The sequence below is a fragment of the Myxocyprinus asiaticus genome, chromosome 24, assembly GCF_019703515.2.
Source record: "Myxocyprinus asiaticus isolate MX2 ecotype Aquarium Trade chromosome 24, UBuf_Myxa_2, whole genome shotgun sequence".
Classification (NCBI taxonomy): Eukaryota; Metazoa; Chordata; class Actinopteri; order Cypriniformes; family Catostomidae; genus Myxocyprinus; species Myxocyprinus asiaticus.
In genome coordinates this window covers 4266813-4289342 of record NC_059367.1, presented here as the reverse complement: position 1 = coordinate 4289342, position 22530 = coordinate 4266813, and the positions used below count along the sequence as shown (strand labels likewise).

General features: G+C 40.1%; 2 protein-coding genes across 2 annotated transcripts in view; one reads left to right on the top strand and one right to left on the bottom strand.

Moving 5' to 3' along the window:
- igsf9b (immunoglobulin superfamily, member 9b) overlaps nt 1-15427 on the top strand; it is a 76638-nt gene extending 61211 nt beyond the window's left edge. The window contains exons 7-22 of the mRNA XM_051654113.1: nt 610-751; nt 3825-3970; nt 4074-4216; nt 4549-4689; nt 4853-4969; nt 5923-6073; nt 6403-6514; nt 6633-6808; nt 7042-7280; nt 7404-7488; nt 7684-7854; nt 8694-8730; nt 9165-12596; nt 12774-12949; nt 13123-13326; nt 13652-15427. Coding sequence (XP_051510073.1) covers nt 610-751; nt 3825-3970; nt 4074-4216; nt 4549-4689; nt 4853-4969; nt 5923-6073; nt 6403-6514; nt 6633-6808; nt 7042-7280; nt 7404-7488; nt 7684-7854; nt 8694-8730; nt 9165-12596; nt 12774-12949; nt 13123-13313 — 5459 coding nt within the window. The 3' untranslated portion in view covers nt 13314-13326; nt 13652-15427. The remainder of the gene's footprint in view (nt 1-609; nt 752-3824; nt 3971-4073; nt 4217-4548; nt 4690-4852; nt 4970-5922; nt 6074-6402; nt 6515-6632; nt 6809-7041; nt 7281-7403; nt 7489-7683; nt 7855-8693; nt 8731-9164; nt 12597-12773; nt 12950-13122; nt 13327-13651) is intronic.
- Nucleotides 15428-15569: 142 nt separating this feature from the next.
- Nucleotides 15570-22030, bottom strand: gatd3l (glutamine amidotransferase class 1 domain containing 3, like). The gene is made up of 7 exons (XM_051654134.1): nt 21832-22030; nt 21564-21616; nt 20600-20713; nt 19964-20095; nt 19227-19319; nt 16217-16382; nt 15570-15813 (listed from the first exon to the last, which is right to left on the bottom strand). The coding sequence occupies exons 1-7, from the start codon at nt 21952-21954 to the stop codon at nt 15679-15681; spliced, it is 816 nt and encodes a 271-aa protein (XP_051510094.1). The 5' UTR covers nt 21955-22030; the 3' UTR covers nt 15570-15678.
- Nucleotides 22031-22530: the final 500 nt, after the last annotated feature.

Sequence of the window (22530 nt, the reverse complement as noted above, 5' to 3'; positions counted from 1 at the left end):
AACTGTAGCTTATTACTGGAAATGTAACAAATGATTAAAATAAATTATCAAAATTCACTATAAACAAAATAAAAGGCATTAATGTGTCAAAGTTCCTACATTACATGACAATAATACCCATATAGAAAACATTTTAAAACAAGATTTTAAGACATGGTAAATGATCCTCTATGTTGATAATCATACACCTGAAATGCAAATGCTGGCATTGTCAGCTTGCTTCTTATACATCAACTTATGAGCATTGGACAACAGAATGCTACATGGTCAGAAGCTGGAATAGTATGAAGTAAGAAAATCCCACATCTGTTTTTGAATGGAACAAAACATAAGAACTTACCCTAAAGTGACTATTCTTGTAAAACTGTAGTCTGAAATGAGCAAACACTACCCCCTTTTGGTTGGAATGCCACAGCACAATGCACTGTGGTAGTTGATTTATCATATTCTTATCATATTCTGGGTTTTCCCACAATTCATGTTGCTAGCTTGAACCATGAACATTTGCTTAATCCTAAATCTCAGCCCTGACCTTACAGCTTCCTCAAATTTGGATGCTCATCAAAGCTGTTTACATTCTTCCAAATTTCTTCCATGGTTTTTAAACAGGTCCTCCAATTATCATCATTTCCCCCGAGGACACCACCATGAACATGTCCCAGGATGCAGTTCTGCAATGCCAAGCGGAGGCGTACCCTTCTAACCTCACATATGAGTGGTGGAAACAAGGACAAAACGTGCATCACATCGAGTAAGTGAATTACTATTAAAACCGTGCTAACATATTTAATATATAGTGTAGCATTAGTACACATCACTCTGGAAAACCTGATTCTGAATGGTCAATCACTGCATTCTTCTGTCAGATATTTTTGTATAATGACCGCTAAACTGTATAATTTCCCTAAATAGCTGTGCTAGTTTAATGTCTCTCGTATAACTCCTCACTTATTTTCTTCTCATATAAGAAAATGATTTCAGCTCGAATCACTATTTCATGACCATTTATTTATTTAAGTAGCCGGGTCCCGATTACCTTTAACTGGGGCCGGATTCACGAAAATCTTCTTAAGAAAAAAAATTAAGATCTTAGGATAAATTATAAGAAGCTTATAGCAATGCTGTTCAGGAAAATGTATCATAAAAAATATGTATTTATTATAAAATGTAACATTTCAGAAGTCTTTTTGGGAATGCAAAATATTCTTAACTTTTTTTCTTAAGTAATTAGAAGAAAACAGTAATTAAGAGGAATTGTATTTTTTAAAAAGTATCTTGAATCTGGCCTCTGGTTTATTTTGTGATTATGAATGCTGTACATTATGTCACTCATAATGGTGAAAGTTATCTTTTTGTTTGTTGTTGAATAGAGGCTAATTCTATTAACTGCATGGAGAAAAAAGAGAGAAATGGTCAATAAAGTGTCTAGTTGGGTTATGGCCTACACTAAAATCAATAAATATGTATATATATAATATCTAAATATACACTGATGAGCCAAAACATCATGACCATGTGAAGCGAATAACGTTGATCATCTCCTAACAAGGCCATATGTCAAGGTCTGGGTAGATTAGATGGTAAAGAACAATCAGTTCTCGTAGTCAATGTGTTGAATGCAGGAGAAATGGGCAGGAGTAAAGACCTGAGCGACTTTGACAAGGGCCAGATTGTTATGGCCACATGACTGTGTCAGAGCATCTCTGAAACGGCAAGGCTTGTGGGGTGCTCCTGGTCAGCAGTGGTGAATACCTACTGACAGTGGTCCGAGGAGGGATTAACCACAAACCGGCAACAGGGTGTTGGGCGCCCAAGGCTCATCGAATACCCGAGGGCAACAAAGGCTATCCCATCTGGTCCGAACCGACAGAAGGTCTACTGTGGCACAAGTCACAGAAAACTTTAATGATGGTTACGGGAGGAATGTGTCACAACACACAGTGCATCGCACCATGCTGCGTATGGGGCTGCATAGCCGCAGACTGGTCAGCGTGCCCATGAAGACCACTGTCCATCATTGAAAGGGCCTAAAATGGGCACGCGAGTGTTGGAATTGGACCATGGAGCAGTGGAAGGAGGTCGCCAGGGGCCGGATTCACGAAACGTTCTCAAGAAGAAATTTCTTCTTAACTACCATTTTTTTCTTAATTTGTAACTTAAGAAAAAACGTAAGAAGCATTCAGATTCTTAAATATCATCGTAAACAACATCTTAAAGTTAGGATAACCTCACAGTTACCTTTAAATTCTAAAAGGTAAGATGTTTAATGAATTAACTGGGTTTTTCATGTTGAGTCTGAAGTCGCAGTGGGCTGTCTATGTAGAAATGTTATTTTAGACCAAAAAAAAAACGTTTTTGACTGTTTTGTGTTTAGTTATATTTTTATTTTCAGCTTATAAACCATGTAAATGTTATCACCAAATTCAAACAATAAATGTTGTTTTTAAGCTCCTTAATGTGGTGATCAATCATGCTAATTCAAACGGATGTGCTACATATATCGCTCTCCACGATATTTAGAGTTCATAGAAACATAATAATTATAACATTAGAAAGCTGAGACTTTCTTTTTCACCCCCCATCCACATCCCTATCAGAGTTGGGCACAGCGGAGACAGCCTCCGCCACCTTTTCCCATTTACCCGCCTCATACATTCCGACGTGATATTATCAAACTTCCTAAGGAGAACTTTCTCCTTGCAATAATTTCTTCAACAAGAACATCCAGCTCTTGCCTACTGAAGTTTTTGTTTCTTTTCTTTTCTTCCATGTCAAATTAAAGTTATCAAATGGTTAGCAGCAAGTAGATTCTCCTATGACGGGTAGTGTCGTCTCATGCACTTTACATTAAAAAAAATGTTATCACGAGGTGCTTGCTACTTAAAAAAAAGGTTAATAGATAAATTTATCATTACAATTTACCAGTGTTGAAGTATTGAATTTGTTGTAGGCTATTAGACAAGGCAACTTCAGCAGGCTGATCAGACAGTGTCAAAGCCTGTCTTTTTATAATTAAGAAAAAATTTAATATTTTCTTAAGAAAATATTTGAGAACTTCTTAAGAATTCTTTAATAATTGCACTTAGGGACATTCTTACGAACTTCTTATAATTTATCCTAAGAACTTTCTTAATTTTTTTCTTAAGAACATTTTCGTGAATCCGGCCCCTGGTCCGATGAGTCCCGTTTTCTTTTACATCACGTGGACGGCCGTGTACGTGTGAGCCGTTTACCTGGGGAAGTGATGACACCATGATGCACTGTGAGAAGCCGGTGGAGGGAGTGTGATGTTCTTGGCAATGTTTTGCTGGGAAAACCTGGGTCCGGCCATTCATGTGGACGTCAATTTGACACGTGCCTGATGCCAGTGGCCTCTTTTAGCAGGATAATGCACCCTGCCACACTGCACACATGGTTCGGGAATGGTTTGAGGAATATGATGAAGAGTTGAAGGTGTTGCCCTGGCCTCCAAATTGAGCATCTGTGGGATGTGCTGGACCAACAAGTCCGATCAACGGCGGCTCCACCTCGCAACTTACTGGACTTGAAGGATCTGCTGCTAATGTCTTGGTGCCAGATACCACAGCACACCTTCAGGGGTCTTGTAGAGTCCATGCCTCGGCGGGTCGGCGCTGTTTTGGTGACACGCAGAGGACCAACAGCATATTAGGCAGGTGGTCATAATATTTTGGCACATTGGCGTAAGTATGATAAATAGTATAACACAGAGGTCATAATGTCTATAATGTCAATAAAGGTCATAAATCTTTTATAAAATGTAATTTCTGTTTGTTCCTCAATTGGATGTGTGTTTGCATTTATAGGACTCTGAAATCGCGGGTGAAAATCTTGGTGGATGGGACGCTCCTCATATCAGGTGTTATCCCTGAAGATTCTGGAAATTATACTTGCATACCCACCAATGGTCTAATGACTCCACCCTCTGCGTCTGCCTACCTCAAAGTTAAACGTGAGTGATGTGCATGCGCGCGTGTGTGTTAAAGGAAGAGAACATTTGTTAGTTCTAGATTAATTATAGGATGAAACGGCCAAATCTTGATTCTCTCATAAAGATCCTGCACGAGTGGTCCGGATGCCCCGTGAGACTTATCTGCCTGCAGGTATGAGGGGAACCATCATATGCCCAGTTCAAGCTGAGCCACCAATGCTGTATGTTAACTGGACCAAAGATGGAGCCTCCTTGGACCTGGAGCAGGTACATTGTGAATGTTTGGGTGGATGTTTGCATGTGTCCAGATCATTTTCACCCAACAACAAAAAAAAAAAAGATATAAGAAATTATATATTACCATTAATTTAACATTGAGAATAATAGGATTTACAAGTCCTGGACACATCATGGTAATACGATTTTGGGGAGAAATGTGCTTAATTTGAATGAAAATTATGACATGTAACAAAAAAAAAAAATCACATTCTTCATACAAAATAGAATTATTTATTTTATTTATACCTTTAAACTTAGTATCATTATTGATTGTCATGTCTACTTTGACATTAATTAATTTCTTCATCTTGATTGGTCAGTATCCAGGATGGATGGTCAACTCAGAGGGCTCTGTGTTTATAACCACAGCCAATGATGATGCTGTGGGCATGTACACGTGTACAGCCTATAACAGTTACGGGACCATGGGTCAATCAGATCCAACCAAAGTTATCTTGAAGGTAAACAGCATATGTCTAGAAAAGCAAATTCTTGGAGACATGAGCGTATAGTTTCCATTTACCCACAATTGTCACCATAAAAACTGCAATGCATAATTTATGACCAACCAATTTGTAAGTGCTTCCACAAGTTCTCTTATTTACAATTCACTGGTGTCAACAGGACCCACCCTCGTTCCGCGTCTCACCCCGTGCCGAGTATCTACAGGAAGTGGGCAGGGAGCTGGTGATACCCTGTCAATCTCAGGGAGACCCCGCCCCTAACATCACATGGACAAAGGTAAGCCTTCCCCATAGACCTCCCATAAACTGGCACATGCTGAATCCCTAAAAGACCCGATGTAATGGTTTAATGAAAGTAATCATCTTTAGTGTGTTTCCTATTGAAACAGGAAGTTGCTGTTGGACATATTAAAGGATGTGTCATGTTTTTTTTTAAATAGCCTTCAGATTACATTACAGCCCAACTTTGTCATTCTAAAGAGTGTTCAGTTGGACAAAAAACTGTATACACCCATTTATGCAAGATGAAGTCATTAAAATTGCTGTTCCTGGAAGAGAAATACTGTACATTCTAAGTGCGAATAGATGCTAAAAGTTTATTTGGTCTAAGGAGTAGGAGTGCTCTAACATATACAGTAGATGACATTAAAACTAACAGACACTGAGCAAAAAGATACAAATAATGACAAAGAGGTCATTGTATTATAAAAACGTACTCTAAGTTTCAGAACTCAAAACTTCCTCCTCACTGCAAAAAGAGCATTTGTTGAAACCAAGCTGCCAAAACGACTCATTCTCTACTTCCTCCACATTGTGATGCCACAGTGTGGTAGACATTTGCATCTCACCGCCACCACCACAACACATCAATGCCTACTTTACCCTATCACTTCTGAAGCCTGCACATTAGCGGTGAGCGGTGAGATGGCAAGGAAAGAGAGCAAGTCATTCAAGAGCAGAGAGCCAGTCATAAAAGTGGCCATTACTGTCAAGTCGTAAAGGAAAAGCGGCACCAAAACCGAGCATTTCTGACAGAGGGTCAGAATGAGGGTGGAAAATGATCATGTTTTACAAATATATGACTTTGTTTTTTGCAAAATCTTTACTAATAATATTATGTGATAAGTAAAGTGATCTGTAAGGAACAAATTAAAATAATAAAAACGATGAATAATAGATGGTATAATTATTCTGCTGCAATCAAGTTGTTTTTTTTATCATCTGCTTTAGGTCGGTCCCGCCCCTCGCTCTCCATTTACAGTCCTATCCAATGGCTCTCTGGTCCTGCGTCCTCTCAGTAAAGACCATCAGGGGGCGTGGGAGTGTCTTGCCACAAACCGTGTGGCCACTGTCAGCATTGGAACCATGGTGTTAGTGTTAGGTGAGAGGAACAGTAAATGAATGATATGGTTAGATATTGGTATCAGCATCGGCCATTGAAATACCCATATCGGTCGACCACTACCTTTAACCCAGAAACTTTCTAGACATCAAATGGAACATAAATGTACATTAGACTTAAAAAATAAAAAAAAACCCAGAGGTGGGACTTTTGCTTACTGATTTTAGAACTCCACAGCACAACACTGGCTTAAGTGTCCAGTTACTGTTCATTTTGGGGCCACGGTATATTAAATATATCAGCATGCTTTACCTGACTCTTTCTGTCTCTTTTTTTTTTTTCTCTGTTGTTGTCTTTGTCTCCTTTAGGCACAAGTCCTCATGCTGTTACCTCTGTATGTGTGGATCCAGGGATGAATCAGGCCAATGTGTCCTGGGAGCCGGGCTTTGATGGGGGATACACACAGAAATTCACTGTCTGGTGGGTCACCTCAGCTTGACTGCATCAGTAGCATTGAATTAATTGTATAGTACATTCATTGTATCAGTATGCAAGATCCTGTATAAAATTGTGATTTATACCTTTCTGACTCTCTCAGGGTAAAACCCACTGTGAGAGGTAAACATGAATGGGCATCAATCCCTGTACCAACATCCAAAACTTCCCTGCTGGTGACGGGTCTGCAAGCAGCCACTAGTTACCAGTTCAGTGTTCTTTCCCAAAACAAGCTGGGCTCTGGACCTTTCAGTGAGATCGTCACCATTAGGACACTTGGTCAGCACCTTTTTTATATACATATAGCAGTTACAAACCACACACTTTATGACATGCATATATCATTCTTTAGCTTTACACATATAGACATACAGTACTGTATATCTTATACAGGGTAAGATTTAGACTGCCTGTTCCTTTTAAATATATTCCATTATTTGATGCAACAATATATTCTGGGGTAACTTAATTATTCCGAACCCCAGACTAAAATGTATGTTTTTACCTAGCAGCACCTTCAACTGAAGTGCCTACTGTGGTGACCACAATCGCAACATTTTACCCTCCAACCTCACTATCAGCCAATCGCACCTCAGCGGGTGTACTGCTGCAATGGTTGCCACCTCCAGAAGAGTTTCCACCAATCACAGCCTTTGTCCTTCAGGCGAGGCGGGAAAAGGGGGAATGGGTCACTCTATATAGAGCGATCGCTGTCAATGCGACAGAACTGATAGTTCAGGGACTTGTGCGGGTAAAAGTATAAAACATTTGTGAAACATCAAGAAAATGGAAAAATAATGGAAAAATGTCCATAATGTTTGCCATTACAATAGTTTGACTTGACTCCTGAATTTCCTTCAATTATTTACCACAGGACTCCAACTATGAGCTGCGTCTTCTGTCTCGCAGAGACAAACTGGTCAGTGCGCCCAGTGAATCAGTCGTCATCTCCACTGAAGGTGAGGCTAAAGCAGAATTCTGTCTGTATATTAACTCTAAATTGACAAATCTCAACTGTGCGTTGTTGTGCTGATTTTATTAATGTATACTCATATTAATATGATTGTTAAAAAAGTTAAAGATATTACATCTTGATTGCTGTTGATGATTATTATTATATTATTAAAATGTAACCAGAAATGGTTTGCCTTCAGGTATGGAGAATTATCCAGCACCTCCCAGCCTCCTGGCCAACGTCCCTGAACCCCTGTTGGCAGGCGTGATTGGAGGCATGTGTTTCCTGTTTGTAGCCATCATACTCTCTTTGGTGGCCACTTGCATAATGAGCCATAAAAGGGAACAACGCAGAATAAAGAGGCGTGATGGTAAAAGCAATGAAATTGTTATTACCATGATATTGAAAATGACAGAATTTTTTTTTAACTGTAAGAAACACAGCTATGAACAATTTTTGAAGTTTTTTCACGTCCTTGGAGTCATTACGGCAGTTTCACATATCCTCCATGAGCGGGGCGGGAGCAGCGTGTTTTTGTTTTGCCGCCCATATAAACAGTTACACCCTTCACATTGCAAGCGGGAGTCATTCAAGTTGATAGGAGCTGTATTTTATGCCGCTTGTTTACAAAGAAAATAGCTGCCCAGCCTGCCCGAGTGCATTCCAAAGATGACCGCAGAATGGACTGACTTGCCTAGAAAGGGGCTTTGATATATTAACCAATCACAACCAAGTACACTGATAAACAAGTGCACCCGACTGCCCGCCGTTGCCGTAGGAACCTAGAAAAGAGCCGCGGCCGATGTGAATGCCCGAATGCGACACCTTGCTCACACCTCGCTTAAGCCCTGCTCACACCATGCTCATGGAGTATGTGTGAATCCAGCCTTAGGAGCATAAACATTCAGATACAGTACATAGACCTTGTACTGTGTATTATAAGATAATTAAGCAAATGTTTATGTAAGCTGACCAGTGTTTTCACCCCTCATTCAATCCAATCCTTATGTCTTTGATGCATTATATATGGCTATAATTGTATACACATTTAATACCGAATGGACATGACATATTTGTTCTGAACCATCAAGTGGTGTTGACGTGCATGGCATCTCTATTTCTGTTCAGGCTGCATTTGTTTTTTTCAGCTTACTTTTTATTAATTTTCTGTGGCATGATATGAACTTTGCACCCTCCCCACCATTTCAGATATTCCCTCTGCCTTCCAGAAGAGTTCATCTCTGCAGTAAGTGTCCATCTTTGCTATGCATGTGTCATTCCTATGCTCCTCCATCTTTGTCACTGTACCATTTGTGAGGTCTTTTGTAATGTCAGCCTGAAGGGATGATACATTTATTTTTTAAACATTTGGCCAAATTCCCCTATTGGCCCTCATCAGTCATGGCCACCTTATAATCCCCATCCATTAATTGGCTCTATAACTCTACTCTCTCCTCTCCACCAATAGCTGGTGTGTGGTGAGCATACTGGCGCACTATGGCTGCCGTCGCATCATCCAGGTGGATACTGCACACTGGTGGTGGTTGAGGAGAGTCCCCATTCACTGTGTAAAGTAATTTGAGTGTAGTGTCAGAAAAGCGCTATATAAATGTAACATTCATTCATTCATTCATGTTAGTCTTCCTCTCTTATTGTTCTCTCATTTGTTTCTCTCTACAGAGCTCGCTCGCCTTCTGACAGCCCCGACAGTGTGCTGAAGTTAAAGCTTTGCCCTCCCCTAAACTTCTTCCCCAACTCGTCCTCTTCTGATCGTTCAGACCGATCCTCGTTTGATAAGGGCAGCCGAAGTGAGTACCAGGATCAGAGAAAGCAGCTTCTCTCCTCGTCCTCTCCACCACCACACTATACTCAGTTTGAGAGCCACTTTGGGGGCACTCCATCAACCACATCTGCTATTGAGTCCATATCCAGAGGTCCTGATGGCCGCTTCATTATCCAACCCTCTCTAGAAGACTCCACTCAAACCCACATCACAAAGAATCTTAGAAAAGAATTCCCACAATCCCTTGGTAAAGGCAAAGGCGGTGGGAGTAACAGTAGGTATTTTAAGGAGTCCACTAAATCCAATTCTGAAAATTTAGAGAGGGATGGACAGAGAGAGTCACCCTCAGCATTGACAGTGCACCATCCCGATCCAGAGAGACCCCCTCACTCTCCAGGCAGGGTGAAGGCAATGGCCAGAAACTTCTCCCGTCATGGTTGCTTCTACTCAGATGAGGAGCAGGGCTGCTCTGATGCCTTGCTGGAGAGAGCCAGCTTTAATTCCATAAGCAGCGAAAAGAGGGCAAGAGACTCGCTAAAGAAATTCCGGAGTGTCAGTGATAGGGAAGACATAGAGAGAGAGAGGTTGCTTCATCAGGCAGGTTACCAATCCATAAATAGAGACAGCCAGCTGACAGAGCCCAGCACTATGGTTTCTCATCTGGATGGTGAACGAGAGAGGGACAACTTTAGCAAATGCCTGAGGCTGGTGAAGGAACGTGAGCTAATAGAGAGGGAGCTTGAGCAATATTCGGCCAGCCGAAGAGCACATGCACAGGATCGAGAACAAAGACGCGCCAAGTCTGCAAGCCCCTTAAGAAAGTGGACCAGTGTTGAGTCTGAGGACCCTGTTTGGAAGCCTCAAGACATCCATTTACGGCAAAAAACTCGACCCAGCAGCCTAGCCCAGCATGTATCAGACTATAGGAGGGGCTGTTATTTTAGCAACACAAGCAGTCCTATGGAGAGACTGCTCCCTTCTTCTTCCTCATACATTCAGTGGGACATAAGCCCTGTGACATCCCCAACCAGCCTGGTGCCAGTGCAGAGCCTCTCAGAAGGGAACACACCCCATTCCCTGTACCCTCATACACGTCAACAAAACCTTGCCAAAGTAGATGACTCATTGGTACCAGAGTTCACCAATGTCTCACGTTCACCAGCAACACAAAACTCCTCTCTCTCACTTCTGTCTCCAACCAGGGACAGCCCTTCTCCCAGTAGGACCATCATGAGTGGGGTACGGGCTAGACTCCTGGAGATACCCCAGAAAAATGAGAAGGAATCGCCCAATAGGACTTTAGTTGAAGAGGGTTGGATGCAAGAGAGAAAAGTGGAATCAGAGACTCCAGCTTTTAGATCAACATCTCCAGCTCCCTTTAGTTCTCAACCACTTGTGATGCACCAAGTAGTGGCAGGAAGAGATAGAGACACCAGTTCTAGCCCATATCACCTTAATCCCAGCACTCAAAGTGTTACAGACACAAAGGAGGTAAGGGTGAATCGCAGAGTCAGTCTGAGCCATAGTCCCTCAGGCTACTCTACATTGCCCTATGATCATCAGAAAGCAGGCACAAAGGACAATGGGATAGTAAGTGAAGAGCCCAGCTCCATACTGTCATACAATGAGCAAGAGAAAGAGGGTATCAGGGCTCGATCCCGAAAGAGTGACAAATGTGTCTTCAGTGACAGCCCTAGTTGTGTATCCCCCTTGACCTTGTTTGAAAATGAGGCTGAGAGTGATCAGTCAAATTTCTCCAGAATGTCTGAATCAATGAAAGTCAAGTTTGCTCCTCAACCAGCCAGGATGTCCCCACTGCTGACCAGCACCATCTTGGAATACTTGAGTCTTCCGGGTTTTATTGAGATGAGTGTAGATGATCCTGTAGAAGTGACTGAGCCTTCAGAATCTGTTTTGCCCAGTGCTGAGTTAGATACTGGGACACTTTTAAGAGTTGAGCCTGACGTTGTACCCAAAAGTTGGGAAAAACATGGTCAGGACCACACTGAGGCAAAGGCTTGTCACAGTGGGGGCACCCCAGTCGTTCCTGTAGTACATCAGAATCCTAAAGGTATTCCACATTTTGGACCCTGCTCACAATTAGAAACAAGAGATACATGTGTTAAATCAGGCCCATCAGACACCAGCAATAAACGTTTCTCAGCACATAAAGAAAAGGAACAGAGTTCTGAGCCTTTGCTTTTTCAGAGGAGTCCAGGGTCTCAAAAACAAGAATATACTCTGTGTAGTCCAGCACAGACATTAGTAAACACAGCTAAAAGCGTTGCAACAATAGTTTCCAAAAGTCATAACCATGCTGAAAAGATTCAAGACTCTACATCTCAACAATCTCAAAGACATCAAACTCAGGGTGAAAGGACAAAAAAGATATCCTCACGGATCTATCAAGCCCCCATGCCTTTCATGAAGAAATCAGTTAGCATTGGTCCCTGTAGGATGCTCTCTGGAGTTGGGCAGCCTCGTCCTTTACTTAAGAAATCTATTAGTTTAGGTTCTCAGAGATGGGAACATCATGAAAGTCCAAAAACTTATATCTCTGAGACCTGTTACAGAGACGAGTTTCCCCATCCAGATATAAGGGTCAAATCATATAGCTTGGGTCGTACCCCTGCACGTTACCATCCCATGTCAGGCCCATCATGGCGAGGGTCAGTGCCCTTTCAACCACCTACCAGCTATAGTCTAGAGAAACGCTGCCACATTCACAGACATCCCTTGAGTTCCTACTACCATACACCTGGCCCCCCAGTCCCAGAGCCATCAAGACGGATGGAATCATCTCTTCCTTGTAGACAGGAGTCAGATCCACGTCAACAGGCATCCATCTTCCCAGACTCCTCTAGGTGGCCTCTGTCCTATCAGGATACACTCAGGTCAGTTCAGCATAAGTATGTCCCACAAGACCCTTCTCGACCTTTTGGCCCAACCAGAATAGTGGCCAGGGGGGACTTTCTGCATCCTGCAGAACCCAGAAGGGATCCGCAAAGGCCGTTCCTCCCCAGGGGTTACAGCTGGCCTTCACCATATCATACAGCCTTTCCTCTACGAGAGCGGGACTTTTCGAAAGAGGTGGACAAGGGGGCGGGCGCAGTTAAGGGTTGTAAAGAGGCAGAAGTCAGGGATATCAGAGGAGATGGGGGCAGAGCCAGTTATGCCAGCCAGAGCAGTGGAAGGGGTAGTGTGGGGCCATATGGACACCTACGGCAGTCTCTCTCCATCACCCCAACCCTACTCAGCTCGCCAGAGACCACAGAGGAGAGCGACAGGTACAGGGCAGACCAAGACCTTCAAGAGAAGAGGTCAAAAAGGTGAAGTTGATATACAAACTCAAGACCTCAGCACAGATGGACTAGAATAGTTTCTTATTCCATTACAAACTTTGTTTATATGATTGTCATTTTCAACATGTCTCACTGTTTAGTGTTGTATATATATGTGTGTGTGTGTGTGTGTGTGTGTGTGTGTGTGTGTGTGTGTGCATGTAGAAGAAATACCTTAGTAGATGAAAGTTATGAATGGGATGCTGCAGAATACTCTGTGGATCATGACATCCTGGAGGCCATGAAGATGGAGCGGCCCCAAGCAGGTGTTGGGCGAGGAAGGGAGTTCAGGCATGATCGCCCCCGCTCCACCGCTGGCCTCCGGGACTTCCAGAGTAAATGTAAGAACTCAGTCCTTCAGCTCTTTGACTGTGTCTGTTCATTCCCGATGCTGAATAGAATGGCAATTAAAGTTTCCCTTGAACTTTTCCATTTGTGGACCCCTCTTCTTCTGCTCTTTTCCCTATCTTCCTCCTCTCCTCCCTTCCTCCTCCTTCCGTCCCTCTCCTCTCAGGCCTGTACTCCATCAGTCCTCCCCCAATATTCCAGCCTCCTAAGCGCCGGTACAACCGTTCCCTCAGTGATGCCCGCTTCAGTGCTCTGCGACAGGAGTTCTATGAGTACCGCAGAGCCATGGAATCCTGCTCCCGAGACCTCCGCATCCCACCTGATCCAGACTCTGATTCCAGCTCTGCACTGCTCTGAGAGCCTTACCCTGGTCCGTTACCTCCCTTCAACCCTTTTGACCTATGACCTATATCTAACTGTTAAAGTCTTTCCTGGCTTGTTTTTAAGTTTTTCCTGCAGTATCATTTGTAGGCTCAACAGCACATGACACAATTTTTTGTTTTGTTTTTTGTATTTTTTGCCTAACTTAAAATGGTTTACTCACATTGCCTCAACTGGAATTTTTGTGTTACTGTTAAATTATTGAGAAATGCCCCTCTTGTGCCAATGTTAAATTCACTGACAATAAATAATGTGGTTATATTTGAGTTTGCTCTAATGGACAACTAATTAAGTTTTTCTGTTAATACTTTCAGAGCATTCCAAGGAAGAAGATGAATTTCTAAGTGCAAACCTGACAAATCCTGAGAAAGCAAAGGATCCAGACTTGCAGCCTTGACCAACCTTGATGTAATTTCAGAGCTGAGTGAAGAACTTTGTGATGAAGTTGTAAAGGTGCATTAAGTTCCTACTGGTTTTTGTAAACTTGAAAAATGTATAAGGAATGTTGTTTTTGTACATGTAGTTATGTATGTATTTATCTGTTGTCAGCAATCACAGACTGCACTTCTATCTTTCCAGACTGAAAGCAATGAATGTGTGAGGACAGTCTTCCAGAAAAGAAATAAACTAAATTCGAAGTATGACTGTTTTGACACAGTTTTTGTAATTTTGGTGTTAATTTTAGGTAACAGGGAGTCTGGAAAAATAACTACATCCAAAGGTTGTTTTTAATTTCTAATCAACATAAACCAAATCAAAACAATAGCATAGCAAAAGTCTGCTTTTGACAATCAGACACTGCAGCCAAGAAAACAGATTATATTTCAAACGCTGAAATGTTTTATGTTGTTATATTTTACATGTACATGAGTAAATTTATATATCGATATAATTTAACTGTTAAGTATGTTTACAGTGTTCATATTTGAGTACTGTTCATCATGAATTGTCTCATCATGAATCCCAAATTCTGTTATGATTTAAAGCAAAAAAATCAGTGGCAACATTGAGCTGAGAAGCCAACCGTGAACCAAACACTCCTCACAAATGACTCGTTTTAATACTTAATGTGATAAACTCTCCCAAACAAAACCGTACATTTTGCAGCCAGCTCTCTAAATGTTTTAAACTTGTTTTACTTTTTTTTTTACAAAGAATATCTTTATGTAACATGGCTAAAACAAAAAGTGTGACGTCTGACAGTGTTTCCACGTGAATCTTGACCAGTTTGAACTGTATGAACGATCAACTGTGAATAGTCATGTTTCTGTTGAAGTTTTGTTACTCTGTGTCAATGTGTTTTTATTGTTGTAAATATTTTGTCAAAAAACAAATTAGATTCTTTTTCAGATTGTGTACAACTGTTCATGAATGTTTTAAGAAAACATTTATCTATCTTATATTTAAGATGCTGCTGTACATTTTTGTAATACATTCAAAGATTTTTGAGAGGTGATTTTAAAGTTTTGTAAAAAGTTTTTTATTTGTTCTTGTATTTGGTTTTTATAAGTGTTGTCACTCATTTTTGTATGACTAAAATAAAGCGTTCCACAGAAACGTTACGACGGTACGTAATGAAATGGTTCTTTCCGGTATTCCTAAAACTCCTCAGTAAATGAAACCGTCAATCAGTCATTAACTTTTCCAGTAACTATACGTATATGCAAAGGTGAACTTTAGTTCAAAATGTAGATTTTAGGTTAAAATGTATATATTTTTAAAAATAAAATATATTTGTGTGTTTTGTAACCAATTTTTTTACTACTTGAAATCTCAGTTATAACAAAAGTTATTTAACAAAAGTTCAATTATTGGTTGATTTAAAGCGTTTGCCTATTTAAAAACTCCACAGGACTCAATAACTAGTGTTAAAAATTAAAAAATGTCGTTATTATATAAATTCATGAAAATAGACCCCATTTAGATAATGCCAGTATATTGAAATTGTATTTCTATCCATATTGTTCATTTTGATTCATTTATGAATTTCACAATTCATGATGATGAAAGTCACACCACAGGAAAATTTAAAAAAAAAAAATTATTGAAATTGCTTACAACTTAAAATTGAATTTGAATAGATAATTGTAGGTTTTTGGACAAAATCTGTGTTTTTCACTGTCCAGTTAAGGAGGAAAATATATTCCACATCTTCACAGCATACAGTGACAAAATTCACAAGTTAATAACATTTATGCTTCAAAATACATGCTACATTATCACAACACACAAGTTGCATTGCATGCTTTTCTTTATTTACTCTCTGTATGCCCACATAATAGCAGGTTCGGGTCAACCAACAGTTAAGTGTGAAAGCCTTCTGTCTCGCCACTCACGAGACTCACTTGGCAGTCATACGCATTACGTGCTTCACCATGTTCCCAATGCCGTCAAAGATGTAGTGGTAGTGGTAGTCAGTCTCCCACATGAAGGTTGGAGTGCTGATCACCTTGTTCTTCTCGTCCACATACGCCTCGTGATGGACGTAGTTAAGGGAGATGTTGAGACTTTAGTTTTCTTATTATCTACATCATTAAATTGATATATTCTTGGAGAGATGCAGTAAGAGGTCTTAATTACAATCAAATGTATTTACAGCCTGATGCCATTGGAGAACCTTTTTTAAGTTCCACAAAAATGTTTTGCCTCGAAGTCTTCAGAAAACATCTATATACTGAAACTTTAAAGAAACATGAAACCGATATACTTATCTGAAGAACCACATAGCAATTCAAGAACCCTACACAGATAAGAAGCTGAGTCTTCCTGAGGGTAAGTAAATTATGACATATTTTTCAATCAAAGTGCTTTAATTATTTATAATCACAATTCCTTTATTTACTGTCTGTCTCTCTCTCTCTCTCTCGATTAAAGGATATATAAGGTTCGCGTGTGTTGTGGCGGGCCCCCATGCTTTTGACCGCCTGCACCATGTTGGTGTTGGGCCAGCGGCCCCAGCGGCTGCTCTCGTCACGTTCGTATCCCATTGTGACTTCCAGGCTGGGCAGCACTCGACAGGCCAAGAGAGGAGCCATGCTGGACAGACTGAGCCAAAGAAACCAGGGAAAATATATTAAAATGCATTCAGGTAATATATACACTGGGGTCCAAAACTCTGTGACTACTAAGGGCTTTTCACACTCCAGGTTTCGAGGTTTCACACAGTACATTTGTAAATCCTGGGTTAACATTCTCACTTGCATATTTATGAAGTTGCTAACAATGATTGGATGAATAAAATTACTGCTTAACAATGAAACCCTGTATCTGTTGAAATGTCACCAAGCAAATTAGCTCAAATAACAAATAAATTTGGTTTTGGTCTTCCGATACAAACTACGAAAACACATTTCGTTTGCCATCACTGTTCGACATTTTACTGGTTTCCCTCATACGGAAAACGTAAACAGCGAGTGAACGTTTCTGCAGCTGTACAAAGCGCATTAATATTAAATGAGGAAAGCACTGAGGCGTTATATAATTGGTTGTTTGTAGCTAAACAACTTTTTCTAACATTGTAACACTGCATTGTTACACATAATCAAGGGTGCTAACCCCCTTTCAAAATTCAAGTGTGAAACTTTTCTTTACCTGGGGCTAAAAGACTATAAACCAGGGTTAAGCGCAGTGTGAAAAGCCTTCTAGTAAAAATACTTCTACTGTATTTAAAATTGTTGAAATTTAATTTAAAAAAAGTAATATTAGGGCCTGGTTAGCTCAGCGAGTATTGACGCTGACTACCACCCTTGGAGTCATGAGTTCGAATCAAGGGTGTGCTGGGTGACTCCAGCCAGGTCTCCTAAGCAACCAAATTGGCCCGGTTGCTAGGGAGGGTAGAGTCACATGGGGTAACCTCCTCGTGGTCGTGATTAGTGGTTCTTACTCTCAATGGGGCGCGTGGTAAGTTGTGTGTGAATCGCGGAGAGTAGCATGAGCCTCCACATGCTGTGAGTCTCCGCGGAGTCATGCACAACGAGTCATGTGATAAGATGTGCGGATTGACGGTCTCAGAAGCGGAGGCAACTGGGACTTGTCCTCCATCACCCGGATTGAGGTGAGTAACCGCGCCACCACGAGGACCTACTAAGTAGTGGGAACTGGGCATTCCAAATTGGGAGAAAAGGGGATTAAAAAAAATAAACATAAAGTTAAATGACAAAGTATTACCAAACTCAAAAAATGTACTTTCACTAATGTCAGTTTTACTCAATCCTCCCATGTTCATATTACTCGAAAAAAAAGTAATACGTTGATTAAACTAAAAAAGTGTCTTTTCAGCTTTACTTAATCCATGTGCATTGGGACAACATAAATATTTGTTTGTTTGGTTAACTGAAACTAGGCAGAGTATTTCTAGTTCCAAGCATGCTTTGCATAGGACTCGACAGGGAGGGTAAAGGCCCCGATATACTTCCGGAGAACAATTTCTGCATTTTTCGTTCAGGGGTAAAAAGAAGTTCTAAACAGCCGAGCAATAGTATACTGTTCCCGAACATTCAGACACCCGCCACACCGCTGTGGGAGGCGTTTAGAGGAGCAATTAAATATGAGGATGCTACATGTAAAACCTAAACTAATGTGACATTAAAAGGTGTTGTCAATTACTCTATGCCTCATTCTATGAGTATAAACGAGGTCAGTAAAATGTGCTTTTTTTAACCACTCGATGGTGATTTAAAGTATTATATATGCTGTAGAAAATGTTTAATTTGTCTTGTTTAGATACTGAATTCACCAGTTACACTCTATTATTGTCATTTATGATGACACTGATACAACTGCAAATATGGGTGTATAAAAGAGTAATAATGGGCTAAATAAAGACCAAAGAATGATGGAGGCACATCTAACTTTGGGCAGATGTGTGAATGGCTTTCACTGCAGATGTCACATGAGTGAATGGGCACTTGAGAGTATTCCTTTTGTAGACTAATTAAACAAACAAAAAAATCGCATGACATGGTCTTACACGCAGGTGTGTTCATGTTGTATACGGACTGAAAAACGTAAACACAGTAGTACGTGGAGCTTCTGGTCATACCTACAAATGACGTGGACCAATGACAGTAAGAAGGTGTTTAGCAGCCGGTTAGAAGTTTTCCTAAAAGTTCGCCCAGATGAGCTGTTCCAAACCACTGAAACGAACGCAAAAACACTTTCTTTTTGGCCAGATTTAGTTCTAAATGACATCATACCCGTTTGTTCTTTGATTTCGTATGAAGTATATCTGGGCCTTTAAATGTTAAAATTAAGTGTTATTTTATGGGTCTTTGTGCAAGATGAATATAAAGGGGGAGACTTGTTCATGTTTAATGTTTTGTTATGTTGAGATTTAGAAGAATTTATGTTACGTTGTAGATTTGGGGGTTACCATCATGGTGAAGAGTGGAGCTTGAGCCTAATTGAGGATGGATATAATTGGAGTATTCTACATATTGCTTATCCACTGAAGACTATAGCATAGTGACCAAGTTGAATAGTAGTAGTGCTTCCCACCAGGATGTGTTTATCATGCTAACATTTCCGGTCCTAGCTAGCATGTCAATAAAAGTGTTTCAATTGAGTTATTCTGACATGTTAAATTTTGTTGGGTTTACTTGATTCACTTAGGTTCCCTCTACTTGAAGTATTTAAGTTGAAATTACATGGAAATTTTAATTGATGAAAACTCATTTTAAACATGTGGAACCACTGTTCATAATTGAATCAAGTTCAGGCAAAGAGGTTTTTTTTTTTTTTTTTTTGAGTGCAGCATAACAATTCTAGTAAAACATTGAGAAATGTACATTAATTTCTTAGTGTTAGGTATATCCTAAAAAAAATCATTTTTTATTTTCAAACCTGTTTATTCTAAATGAATAAAAAAATCAGCGTTTTAAAGTTAAATACCCAATGGGCTTGCGAGCGCGATGAAATTCCTTCAGAACTCTCTCCACATCATTATTCAGCTTGCAGTCCTTGCCATCTTTGTTGAAGGTGGACCTGCTCATGAAAGGCAAATGTCAACAAAAATCCAATCCTGACCCTAAAACTTAGTTTCATAGAGGGTTAGATTTTACTAAACCATAGCATATGCGTAAAAGAAGAACCTTCATAAAGAAGCAATACAATGCATCAGATTTAAATATCTTGCAGAAAAACTTTTTATTCAAATAATATCACCCCAAATCAACCAAACATGCCTTGAAACATTGAAGGAACTTTCTCAATTCAGTATATCACATCAAATCTAGATATAGCCTAAAGGTTACTGTTTTTGTGTTGAAGTGGCTCATTTTACCGGGCTATCTGAAACTACATTGGGATCAGACTTAGATTAGTCCATTACCTGTATTTCCTCTTAGATTAACTATTTGTTTGCTGATAGTGATACATGATAAGAAGATTATCACTCCAGGAATAGCAATAGATCTGGGGTGATAAACATAGTGAGATAGCCAGTCCACTCTTAATCTAGGGGTCATCAAAGATAAAGGACGTGCCGATGGACTCATAATAATGACTTTGATACGTCTTGTACGTGCTTTTTTCTGAGATAAATTTGCATCAACAAATCTTTTCAAGAACACTAATAATTGCAATAGCACAGACCCTATCCATCAACAAAAACACAGACTCTCTCTTACAGGTTCTTGACTATTCCGTGGCCTCCAGGAAAGATGATGGCATCGAAGGTGTTGACATCCAGTTTGGACAGATCGTTCATTTGCATCATGCCCTGACCGTGGCTGAATCGCGCAGACTCAATCATCATGTTTCTGCAATGCAATCAGGGAAGAAGCTTTTTTGAAACAATCTGAAAATTTCAAAACAGTTCTGAAATTCGGATACAATACAAGTTCTCTTACAAAAAAGTACTGTGATGATACCATGGTGCAGTGATGGTATCAGATGGTAATGTCATGGTACTTTGATGCATGCAATGGTATTGAATAATTACCTTATTCATGTACCATAGTTTTTACATGTTACTCCAAATTACTTCAAAGAATACTATGGTTTTGCCCTGATGCATGTCTAAAACCTGGTATTATCATGGTAGAAACTTGTGAGATAAGTGAGTACTGAGGATTGCCATATTACTGAACTGTGGTATTTACATGGTACTATAAGGTACTTCAAAGAATACCGTGGTATTGACCTGGTGATGGTACATGTCCACAAACAGGTATTGTCATGGCACTATATCCAAAAACACATGCTTGTACTAAGGTACTTTTTTTTTGTTCTCACGACAAAACACTAAAGAGAATGATGTTCACCTGTTGTCACTAGTTGAGGGCTGCATCTTCATATGATCCATCACATGCATCTGCTGCTGGTTTGGGGCAAAGATCTGAAAACGGGCTCCATTACGGCTCAGATGGTACATGGTGCTTTAAAAAGAGGCAACTTATTAAAAACATCCTTAACATCAGTGTTTGGGAGTGACTTACTAACTAACTAAAACATATAGTTATACCATGATCAATGGAAACATGTAAATGCTTCACGCTGCAACAACCCCCCCAAATGTTTAAGCCAAATCTACACCCTTGCTGCTGTGTATCACTATATTTTGACTATATAATGTAATGAACTATGTAATATAAAAAGGGTGTTTTGTACTTCTGTTAGTTTATATTTAGTATAAATGTAAGTGTTCAGTTTGAATGTTATCACCCTAATTGTGTAATGTCACCCAAAATAAATATATAAATGAGAAAGAAATATAGAACTTCTTGCCTCGATGTAATTAGCTACTTTTTTCTTTAGTAGCTTGTAGTGTAGCCAACTACTTTTTCAAAGAGTAGCTTGACTGTATTTTAAATGTAGCTTGTAGTTTGTTGGAAATCTACAGTTTCAAAGTAGCTTCCTCAACGATGCTTAAAGGAATATTCCGGGTGCAGTACAAGTTAAGTTCAATCGACAGCATTTGTGGCATAATGCTGATTATCACAAAATAGAATTTCGACTTGTCTTAATGTCTTCCCATTGGCACTTACAATGGAAGTGAATGGGGCCAGTCTGTAAATGTAAAAGTACTCACTGTTTCAAAAGTATAGCCACAAGATGTAAACAAATGCTTGATTTTAGTGTGATATGATCGCTTACTTACCGAAAGTACATTGCAGAATTATATAATAGAATTCAGCCATTGAGATGCTAATGGTTTATACTGATGGCACGGTACTGGAAATATCTGTGTACAATCTAGTTCCTTGGATAGTTATGCTTCATACTTACTATGCAGCCTCATGGACATCAGTTCCATCCCACCAACCACAGCCTGAAAAAACCTTTAAAAGCAGACACCAAACCATGAACAGGGAACTATATCATTTCAAACAAGATCCACAAGACAAGACTGAACCAAAGACTTCCCATCTAGGGTTTGGCTTTCTTTTGAACAGAAATGTGTCATTTTTATTGCAGTTTCATTTCAACATACAGCAGTGCCTGTTTGTTTTTGCATGTATGTGTATTCTATCTGCCTGCATCTCAACATTCTTACCACGGCGATGTTGGTGTTGCCCCAGTTCCCCCAGTCTCCCCCATGGTGCACCAGGCAGGCAGACTGGCGTGCAAGCACAGCTGCAGTCTGCTTGGCAAGAAGTGTCCGTGATGCCAACATCATTGATTTTTAATTTCACAGCACAGAGATCAGACCAAGAGGTGCAGACTGAACGCAATCTCTCCGATTTTGCTGCATTACACACTCTGGTCTTTTATACCAATGTTGAATCTGAAACGTCACCTGTAAGCTGGGTTTCTGAGAAGATAAGAGACTTTGTCTGAGCAACCCTTTACCTTTATTCTTTGCTTATCTAATAATACCTTCCTCATTATCTTATTACCGTAAGTCATTTGGCCAGCATTGACTCTTTGCTGGGGCTGCAGGCAATCGATGACCTGTATTTACCCCCTGAATAGACTGTGACTGTGTGACCTACATGAACTGTCACCACACTTGCTGCATTGGACCACAGGTGTTTCGCTTGTTGATTTCATTATAATGTTAAATGCGATTTACGTCGAGTTTCAACAACATGGTGTTTAGATTGAAGCACACAAGATGCTCTTTGGAAGTTGGAACATTCTCAAAACATGCTGGATAACATAATCATAAGGTTTTGCACAAAATTGTGGAGTCCCTGCCAGCTCGAGTGCATGCTGTGATTAAAGCAAAAGGACGACATAATAAAATACTAAG